The sequence below is a fragment of the Balaenoptera borealis genome, assembly GCF_965194805.1.
Source record: "Balaenoptera borealis genome assembly, chromosome: 3".
Classification (NCBI taxonomy): Eukaryota; Metazoa; Chordata; class Mammalia; order Artiodactyla; family Balaenopteridae; genus Balaenoptera; species Balaenoptera borealis.
In genome coordinates this window covers 84,940,634-84,951,053 of record NC_138866.1, presented here as the reverse complement: position 1 = coordinate 84,951,053, position 10,420 = coordinate 84,940,634, and the positions used below count along the sequence as shown (strand labels likewise).

The 10,420-nt window shown below is 53.2% G+C and overlaps 1 protein-coding gene and 1 long non-coding RNA gene across 4 annotated transcripts in view; one reads left to right on the top strand and one right to left on the bottom strand.

Moving 5' to 3' along the window:
• The window catches only part of PLA2G4E (phospholipase A2 group IVE), a 70,462-nt gene that overhangs the window by 18,738 nt on the left and 41,304 nt on the right, over nt 1-10,420 (top strand). For 2 of the 3 annotated variants that reach the window (XM_082388744.1, XM_082388745.1), the window contains exon 2: nt 5,001-5,073. In XM_082388744.1, coding sequence (XP_082244870.1) covers nt 5,001-5,073 — 73 coding nt within the window. Of the gene's footprint in view, nt 1-5,000; nt 5,074-6,974; nt 8,014-10,420 lie in introns of those variants that run through there. The other variant, XM_082388746.1, reaches the window with a different exon arrangement.
• Nucleotides 3,207-6,849, bottom strand: LOC309627171. The gene is made up of 3 exons (XR_014243563.1): nt 6,797-6,849; nt 5,585-5,682; nt 3,207-3,293 (listed from the first exon to the last, which is right to left on the bottom strand). It is a non-coding gene; the product is annotated as an uncharacterized lncRNA (long non-coding RNA).

The window sequence follows — 10,420 nt, the reverse complement described above, 5'->3', positions numbered from 1 at the left end:
TGCGCTGGTGTGGATAGGGTATGTCTGACCCTAACCACTTCTGAAACAGGGTTGTCAGACCCTCCTCCCAACCCTCACCCGCACCTGGGAGCCAGGCCCCGGGAGCCCATCTGTAACTAAATATTCTTCTAATTTGTGATGATAGCTAGATTCTTGGGGTGTGAGGACAGCCCCCAAAATGGGAGCTGAGGGTTTTACTCCTGCCTCTGCTATTAACTAGTCTAGTGCATGACCTGGAGCAAGCTTTTAACTGAGTTGGTTAATTCATGGTGAGAGCCAGCCTCCAGGTGGACGGAAAGGGCTCGGCCTTGCAATCAGGTGGATCTGCATCTGAGTCCTGGCCCCGCCCCTTCTGGGCTGCGTGACCCCATGTGAGATGCAAGCTCTCTAACCTCGGTCTTCTCCTCTGCAAAGCAGGATAATAGTACCTTCCTCAGAGTCTGGTTGGGATGGGGGCGGTAGTTTAGAACAGATGCAGCAACCCCAGGTAGAGCAGAGCCCAGCGCACTAGAGGAGGGTAATGAATTGTATTCCCAACTTCCCCGCCAAAGTCCTATCTCTAAAGTGAGGGTTTGGGAAGGGGTAATATTGGATTGCACAATAGCCAGTGCTGAGAGTCAAGCTCTTTTCCATATGAGCTGGCAAGATGCCCCTGTCCTGAGGAGTTTTCGGGGGAAATGGAGTCCTGGCAAGTCCAGCCCCAGGGACCGAGGCGGGGGAGGAGGCTGGAGCCAGATGTGTCTGCAGCCTGAGCAGTGACTTCCCAGCAAACTGCCATCCAGCCACCCTCCCTGCACAGCTGTTCTGGTTATTAAAGTGTCGAAATACACTTCTCCACTGGTTGCCAAATAATCCCTGCCTTCAGTTCTAGCCCCCTGAGTGCTCCCTGGTCCTTATCCCAGGACCCTCCAATACCCCCATGAACTGGAGGATTACTGCCCATCCCAACTCCAGGGCCGCAGCCTGGCCATGCCTGTTGTTCAGCTTTCACCCTGATACCCAGCCAGGGCATCCTATTGGAGGGATGAGCTTGTCCAAGTCCCTGAAGTTCTTACCTGGATCCCGTAAGCTACCCCGTACACTTGGGTTCCGAAAGCTCACTGGTTTCAGGTTCCCATAGTCACAGACGCTGTACTTTGATCTATTATGTCTTTCTACTGTATTACGTCTTTCTACGTCTTTCTATTCGTTACCTCTGGGGCCATGAAGTTTTGCTTATGTCTAGCACCACTCCAACTGAGCTGATTATATCAGGAGCAAAATATGTACACTCATGTTAATCCCAGAAGGTCATTTTTCACAGACCTCATTTCTGGAATCATCTGGGCCCAAGATCTGAGTCCCATGTTCGCACGGCCCCTCTGGGCTCTCTCTCAAACCCTCCAGGCTCTGGCTCCCTGCTGGCAGATGTAGGAGTGCTTTGCAGAGTGCTTTGCAATTGGGTGTCTTCTGCAAATTTTTGGGCTAAAGATGTAATCTGAGGCTCCAGGCTGACCACAAAGGAGCCATCTGTGGCTGCTAGAAAGTGAGAACTTCTCCAAGTACCCTTACAGTTCTGATGTGCTCTGGCTGTTTAAAAAAGAGAGGTGATGAGATGTGTCAGAAGAGCACTGTAAATAGAAGGACTGCCAGAGTGTGAGGATTATTTGGGGGCTTTGGGGGAATGAAGGGTGAAAAGAAGACTCTGCCAGGAAAATAGATTTTCAGAGGACAAGACCAAGCACGAGGAGATCAGGGCAAGCAGCACCTGTCTTCGTGTTTCAAGTAAGGTGACAGTATAATTGTGGTTACGAACATGGGCTTAAGAATTAGAACTGGATTCAAACTCAGTTTCCTTTGATTCTAGCTGAGTGCCCGAAGTCAAAGGACTTAGGCTCAGATTCTCTATCTGTAAAGCAAGGCTAATAGGAAGATAAAATGTAGAGATTATATACACAACACTTAGCATTTGGAAGACACTCAGCAGATGGTCTCTGTGTTGTTAATGGGGCTGAGTTAGAGTAGAAAGAAATGGTCAGCCTCATCGGAAGGTATCGTGTTAGGTGACAGCAGAGAGCTTTTCCTGGAAGGCAGGGAGACCTCAAGTGAGGTCCTGCGGGAAGCTGTGGATGCTCTTTCTCTCCCAGCGAAGACACAAGGGAGCTGGGCAGGGCCAAGGGCAGCCCCTCCTGGAGGCGGGAGAAGACCTATGATGGCCAAGAGGGTCGTGACCCTGGGTTCAGAGACATGAGGAGTGACCCCTGCCTGGGCTGAGGCCTCAGGCAGCTCCCCACTTGTAGCCCTCTAGCTGCCTTCTGAGAAAGTGGGCCAGGGGGAACAGGTTTCACCAGAATTGCTCTCCTGGACGAAAGCTGACTCCTGCCTCCTCACCAGATCAAACCAGGACACATGCTCTGCCCAGGTGGGGAGTGAGAATGAGGAGCCCACGTGCCCAGAGACTGGCCAAAGGCTGAGCCGTATTTCCAGAACCAGAAGAGAAACAGTGTGTGCGACCTTCGGCCCAGTTACAAAGCTCAAAAGGCAATCCCATTAGAGCAAGTTATTGACCATGAATATATTCAACATTTCAGAGTTAATCTCACAGAAGGAATCCTCAGACCTGTATGTGTCTGCCAGTGTGGCTTTTGTTCCGATTTTGAGGCAGCTGCTGGGGAGAGAGGAGGAAGAAGCCCTAAAACTGACGTATGTATCTATCTCAGGGACTAAACAACTGTCTTCCCAGCCATCGTCCTATTGTTCCTGGTCAGAATTGAGCCCCAGAAGAGGCTGGAAGGACAGCCATCAAAATAACAGTTCTCATGACAAGGAAAAAAAAAATTTTAACTATGTGTGATGATGGATAACTAAACTTCTTGTGGTAATCATATGGCAATACTAAATACATATATCAAATCATTATGTTGTATACCTCAACCTTATACAATGTTATATGTCAATTAGTTCTTAACTTTTAAAAAGGTGGCAATACCTCTATTATAAAGGTTTTATGAGGATTAGAAACTATAAGAGAAGTGTCTAGCAAATAGTAATGTTACCAAACGCAAGTCCGTGTCCCCGATGCACAAACAATACCAAAACGTCGGAGTTTGGAGCAGAGGAAAGTTTATTGCAGGGCCATGCAAGGAGACTGGTGGCTCATGCCTTCAAAATTCCCAAACTCCCCGAAAGCTTTCAGCAAAGCCCTTTTATAGGAAAGGTGAAGGAGGGGCACAGTTAGTTGTTACAGACTTCTTGGTGTCCGATCCTTTGTTCTTGAGGTCAGGTCACAGTCAGGTCACGATGTTCCTGTAAACCTCCACCAAAACAAATGTTATTCTCTCTTCTGACAAGAAAGGGCAAGGTCCCAAGGTTCAACTTTTGCCCTCCGAGGTCCAGGCTCCAGTAAGAAGAGGGGGGTCCCTATGTGGGCTGGTTCCCTGCCTGGGAGCGTTGGACCAGCCTCCAGTCTAGGTCCTCCCGCCAGTGCCCAGGCCCGGCTGAGGAGGCAGATCTCAGCTGGCGGCGCCCTCAGGGCCAGATCCCCAGACCCTGCCCAGCTCTCACCACTGAGGAAGCCAGGCACCCAGGAGCCAGCTGGCCCTCGGGCTCCTCAGGCCACCCAAACAGGGGTGGGTCCCGCGGACTGTGACCCATGGAGACCCCGCCGCCATTAGGTCGCAGAGGCGGGGACTGGGGAGAGGTTCGCTGCTGCTTCGAGGCCTGGGCCCGGCCAGTGGGCAGCCATGGCGAGGGTTCTGGAGCTCTGCAGGACCCAGCCCTCAGCCTGTCCCCCAGGCGCCCAGCTCACCCGCTGGCCTGAGGCTGGAGGGCCCTGGGGAGAAGGCCGCTGGCCGCCTCCACTGCACTCTCTGCCCCAGGACCCCTGCGAGGCTGACTGAGCGGGACCTCTAACCCCTGAGCTCAGGGTCTCGCGCTAAGGGTCGGTGCCTGCCCCGCCGCGCCCCTACTGCAGTAAGTGTTCAGTAGATGCTATTACAAATAGTATTATCTCTGATAACAGCCAAGGCAGATGAACTATCTGTGGACAGTCTGAGTTGAAAATTAAAATAATTATAAATAGTGACCTTCTCTGAGTGGTGGCATTATGGGGACATTTTCCCTTCATACTCTCATGTTTTTCCCTAAATGCCAACGTTATATTTTTTTAAATTTTTATTTACTTATTTATTTGGCTGCGTTGGGTCTTCGTTGCTGCGCACGGGCTTTTTCTAGTTGCGGCGAGCGGGGGCTGCTCTTCGTTGAGGTGCGCGGGCTTCTCATTGACGTGGCTTCTCTTGTTGTGGAGCACGAGCTCTAGGCGCCCGGGCTTCAGTAGTTGTGGCACGCAGGCTCAGTAGTTGTGGCTCGCGGGCTCTAGAGCGCAGGCTCAGTAGTTGTGGCGCACGAGCTTAGTTGCTCCGCAGCATGTGGGATCTTCCCGGACCAGGGCTCGAACCCATGTCCCCTGCATTGGCAGGCGGATATTTAACCACTGTGCTACCAGGAAAGTTCCCCAATATTATTTTAAATAGAGAAGAATTGCATCTTCTTTGAAGGGTAGAAAGTGATTCTAGTAACGTGGAGTGGACGATGTGGAGAGTAAAGGGTTCCAGTTCAGAGGCCTCTATAAATGTCATTGGGTGGGTTGGAGGAGTCCGATGGTGTCTGCCATGAGCGTGGGCTGGGAGTGGACAGTAAAAAGTCTTCTCTAAGCCTGGGTAAAATGCTCAGGAAAAGGGCTTCCAATTCCAAGATCCAAGCAAGCGAGACAGGGACGGAACAGGCATGAAGCTGTCCCTCTTCCTGGGTGTGCTGGCTCAGAGTGGGGTGAGGACAAAGCCCCTCACGTCCACAGCCTCGGGCCCCCTGGGGACCAGAAGCCTCCTCCAGAGCCCAGAAACACCGATGGACAGTGGGGAGGTTACTTGAGCCTGGGCAGTGGGAGCCTGTGCTGCTTTCTCCGTCAAGGCCACCTGCCACGATCGCCCAAAGAGTGAGTCCACTGTCCTCTCAATCCACAGGAGGAGCTGTCTCCATGCCACCTGCTGACAGTGAGGGTCATCCGGATGAAAAACGTCCGACAGGCTGACGTGGGTAAGTATCCCCCTCCCTCTTCCCTCCTTCTCTGCGTCTGGGACCAGGATGGAGACAGGCCCCGGGGGAGAAAAGGTCAGGTGTGGCTGTGTGTGTGCGCATGCGTGTGTGTGTGTGTGTGTGCGTGCACTCTATTTTCAAGTTGTATTTCAGACTTCGGGGTTTGTATCATTTTCCCAGGCCCCTCCCTCTAGCTGCACCCTTGGCACGACCGGCCTCTGCAGTCGGCCTCCTCCAACGGCTCACTTCGCTCTCTCCTCCCCACTCTCCCCTCCCTGGGATCCGTTCCAGAAGTAGCTTCTCCCGCACTGGGCACTCCTTGCCTCTGCATGAGTTTAGGGGCTGTTAGGGGTGGCGGGGAAGGAAGGGCCCTTGAGTACCATGGCGCCGGCTGCCGGCCAGCCCCAGTGCCCTTCTCAGGACCTGGATCTCAAACGGGTTCTACAGTGCATGCCAGGTGCCCCATAGCGCCGAGTTCCTCAGTTCAGGCCGTGGATGTGGTTTGACTCACCAGGGCTCTTTGTGCAGTGTCTTCTTGCAGCTTTGATGTCCCTTTCATCCCAGCCCCTGCTGCATTCCCAGACCACGGGGGCCCAGGGAAGTCTTTAGCTTCAGGAAGAAATGAAGGCATCTGGGTGGGCAAAACAAAATCCCCTCCCTATGCTGCCCTCATCTCCCCCCACCCCATTCAGGGAGGAAGCTTGGCCCTCAAGGAGGAGAAAGCTCTGTGTCAAGGCCCATGGCTGAGGGGGTCCCCACTCACTGGCGACCACACAGGAATCGCCCAAGGGCTCCAGTTTCCCCAAAGCTCTGTTATACTGCCCTCACCCCAGGATTCAATTAGCCTGGGAGAGACTTGACACACGGGGAGGTGTCTATGCCCAAAGCAATTATAGAGTAGTAATGGAGGATGGCATTCTCATCTTGTCACCGCAGAATTTAGAACTGGAGGAGGACACTGAAAGCTGGGAGTAGCTGAGGAGAGCTGCTTTGAGGGGACAGGATGTGAGCATCCAGAGGCCTGGGAGCCCAGTCTGAGGGAGAGGAGCTGCGTCCCCCCAAGCCCCTGCTGGGGGCCACCTGGGGCCAGACATCCAAACACCATTCATCCTCCGCACAATCTGAGGGCAGGGCTGTGGGGCCCATTTCGCACATTGAGGATTAACTGCCGAAAGCAGAATCAGTATTTGATGCCAGGTCTGGACTGCTGGGGGTTAGGGGATACAAGCCAGGAGGAGGAGGCCAGGGCCATTCAGAGGGTGGGCAGGAATCTAAGTGATGGGCACCTGAGCTCTTGAGGCGGGGATTGCATGACTTCCCGAGGGCTTATATGCAGATTGTGCAGGAGCACAGGTGGGAGAGGCTGACAAACCTTCTGGGAAGCTGCCGCTGCAACACTGCAATGTAAGGATGAGTGTGGAGGGCGGAGGAAGGAGGACCCTGGAGCCCCAGAGAGAACAAAGGGATCAGGCAGCATTCAGACTGGGCCCCTGGGAGGGTGAGTGTCCAGAGCCCATGCCAGGGAAGCAATTGCAGCCAGCATCACTTTGGGCCTGGCTCTGTCACATGGCCAGCCAGAGGGCCACGGACTTCTTGGGCTTCTCGGGACCTCTCAGGCCACCAGTGAGTGATCTGAGGAGCCTGGAAGTGTCCGCTGGACCCAGGACCTGGCTGCCTCTTTTGCCTTTCTTGCCGTGCCAACGTGGGTCATCAGACACCTCACCCCATTTCCCTCAGGGACGGCCACAGCTCTCACATGCCCGCAGCTGCCTCGCCTGCCTCAGCTCCTCTGGAGGCGTGTCTGTCCCAGCCCTGTGTGTCATGCGGGCCTCACACTCTCATGGCATGCCTACACCTGTGCGCTCAGACCTTCCCCCCCCACGTCCAGGGCCCTTCCTTTTGTCTTCTCCCTGCTACACCCATCACCTACAAGCCCTAGAGGTGGGGGTGGGATGGGGAGCAGGAACCAGAGAAACAGGCTGAGGTCTGCTCCACCACCCTCCTCTCCCCCTTCCCCACTCATGCCTCTGGCACACAGGCTGCCCTTTGGGGACACCCTGGCCCCTTTGGGAACCCCTTTTTATGTTTTCCTCATTTCCCTAAAGAACAGCATCCTGGGGCAGCCATGGTATCTGGGGGTGTCAGCAGCCCAGGTCACGTGTCTGGATCCACAGTTGTCACAGGCTGGGCTCTGTTGCTGCCTCACCTGGGTTGAGTCTATCCGAACCTCTTGCAGGTCCTGGGTTACCCTCGCCCCACATTGTGCCTTCCAGCTTGGATCAAAAACAAGTTCCTCTCTGGTTCAGTCCTGTAATGGGTGCCTGAGTTTCTAAGATTTCCAGGAGCCTGAAAGGGATGAGATTCAGGGATGAGATTCAGGGGTGACTGCCCCATCAAGGAGCACACCACCCAGCCCTGGGCCAGGGCTGGGAGAAAATCGGCCCGGAAATCTCCCCACTGTCAAGAGTTTTTATTCCTCTTGGGAAAATAAACTCAAACCAGCACTCCCAGGGGGTGTGAGGCAGGTGTCTCTAAGGTATTAGGAAGATAATGTTCTTGACATCTGTAGAGATCATTGAGTCATTTTGGCCACCCACATTCTGGGAAAAGAGACATGTCATTCTGATGACCAAGCCCTCTGTCACTTCATGAAGAACAAGGGTTAGAACCTATCTGTGCTTAGGAAATTCCCTGAAGTCCCTGAAGTTCTCAGAATTGGGTCATCCTTGCTTAACCACTCTTCATTGGCAGCTCGAGGGTCACTGCCTTACAGTCAGCTAATGATGCCCCAGATCGTCATCTGGGCCCGGCAGCTACCTCATCATCCCTCCCTCCCCAGGATTATCCCCTCTTGGGCTGCACTCTCCTTCCCAGCCTTGTGGGGGAGGAGGTAGAACGGCTCCCTGCAAAAGGACTGGGAAATAAATTAATGCTTGACATGTGGGTGTCTGATCAATCCTGGCTCTTCCAGGGGTCTTTTTATCTTAATTAGACATTTAAGCCTTAGGCCAAAAATCCTGAAACTTTATTTAGTGGATTTAATGGGACAATTTTAGGCATGGACTGATGATAGGAAAGGGATGTTAGAGGAAAAGGGGCCTTTACAGGGCCCTTCAAATCATGCTAAGCAAGTGGGTGTAGGGCTGGTGGGTCCCTGCCTGCAGGCTCCTTGTGCACAGGAGGCAGACCAGCAGGAGGTGCCCCAGAGCCCAGGAAAAGCCAAGGAAGGGGTCCAGGAGGACTACGCAGGTCCCCAGGGAGTCTCCCTCAGCAGAGCCATTAAACATGCCAACTTGCCTATCTATATCTGTGGTGACTCAGCCCAGAATTTCTTGGGTACTGATACAGCCCAATAGCAGGAAGTTGGGCTTTTCTATCATTCATTTATTCAACAAATAACTAGCGGTGCCAACATGGGTCTCCTGAGCTTCCCAGGGTGCAGTGGGCGGTGGAGACAGATGCACCGACCTGCCATTGCAGTGAACTGTAGCCAGTGCTCCAACGGGAGGAGAGCAGAGGGCCCTGGGCTACAAGGGGCACCTGGCCCAGACTTGGAGGTTCAGACGAGGCTTCCAGAGGAGGTCTCTTCTGCAACCTGAAGGGGCTAACCAAGGAAGGGTGGCGTGAAAGAGGAACAGAAGGGTGTTCATTGCAAGATGGCATGGCCTTTGAGACCTACAAGGGACTGGGTTTGGCTGGAGTCTGGAGTGTGAGTGGTGGCACATGTGTGTGAGTGTTTACGTGCGTGCATGTGTGCACGCACCTCTGTGTGTGTGTGTGTGTGTGCGTGTGTGTGTGTGTGCGTGTTTGGGGGCAGGGCAGGGGCTGGGGTGATAGGGAAGCTGGAAAGATGAAGCTGAGGCTGGGGAAGTGGGAGGGGCAGGCATGCTGAATGGGTGGGACTCCTTCCTGAAGGCATATGGGAGCCACTAAAGGATCTTAAACTGGAGAGTGACACGGTCAGATGGGAAAAGAGCCCTCTGGTTTCTCTAAAGGGAAAAGTGTAGGGTGGGGCAGGACAGAAGACAGGGCACCCATTGGGGTGGTGGCAGCAGAGATGAAGGTGGCTTGCACCAAGGCAGTGGCCATGCGAGTAGGGAGAAGTGGATAGGCTGGAGAGCTCCAAGGAGTTAAGTCGACTCAAGGTGAGAGCCAAGGGCGATATTTGGTGTCTAGTCAGGACACCTGAGTTGCCGGTGAGGAAGAACAGGTTGGGTGTGGAAGGAAAGATAGGGATGATGTCATCATTTTCTTTTGATTCTGTTGGGTTTGGGTCATTCTTTGTGTTTGGATTAATGATGATTATGACATCTGAAGGACAGTGTCATCTCACCTCTATTCAATGGGAGGAAGGCCATGAATTCCAATTCATTGAATGGTGAGCCCTCACATATTAACCAGACAGCGGGGATGAAATCAGAAACTAGGGATGCTTGTGATGCAAACCATGGTTATTAAGTCTGATAAAGTTCTCAGTATAGAGACGATATAGGACTAAGTCAGTCTGGGGAGGGGGGTCACCTCTGGTTCCACTCTCACAGGACATTATTAATTATAATTAGGAGGTAGTTTGGATGAGTCTTATCAGTACAGAACTCTCATCCCTGCCCAGCTTTACTATCTAGAAGACTCTCTGACACTGGAAACTGTATTGACTGTTCCCGTTCTCTACGAATTGGGTGGGTACCCTGGGAATGACCAAAGCAGAGTGCCAGAAGAGTGACAAGGGCAATCGTGGCACCTCTTCCTCCCTCCTCCCAGGTAGAATGGAGGGAAGGAGCTGGGCTGGGCTGCCACTTTTCACCATATGCCTTCTGCTGCTCCAAACAGAAGACCCAGGAGGCCTTCTTTCACTTTAGGAGGGCCTGTTGAGGTCACAGCCTTTGTCCTTCTCCAGAGCACTTACAGCAGCATCAGTTGGGTTGTTCTTTCAAATGAAAAATAAAGTATGTGGTCTTAGATGTGAGGGCTTCTTGGGTCACACACCGCATGTGGGGAGACCAGTAGAGATATGAAAAGCCCGTTGTGGTGTATCTGAGACGTTAGTCATGTGTGGATGGTAGTCCCTACCCCTAGATCCTGCTGAATAGCTTGTTCCACTCAGGCCCTTCCCCGCTGGGGCCCTCTACGCTCCCAGCCGATGGTGTCCCTTCTAATCCTTGCTGCTCCTCAGCCCAGAGGAAGAGCTGGGCCCTACTGTGGTTTCCCTGGTGCCCTGGGCTAAGGCAAGAGATAAACTGGACCCTTGGGGGCTAGTCCTCCAGATCTTCCCCTGGCAGAGGGAAAATTGTGCAGCTGTACCTTGTCCCAAACCAACAGGTGTTTGCTCAGAGAGCCATGGTGCTGC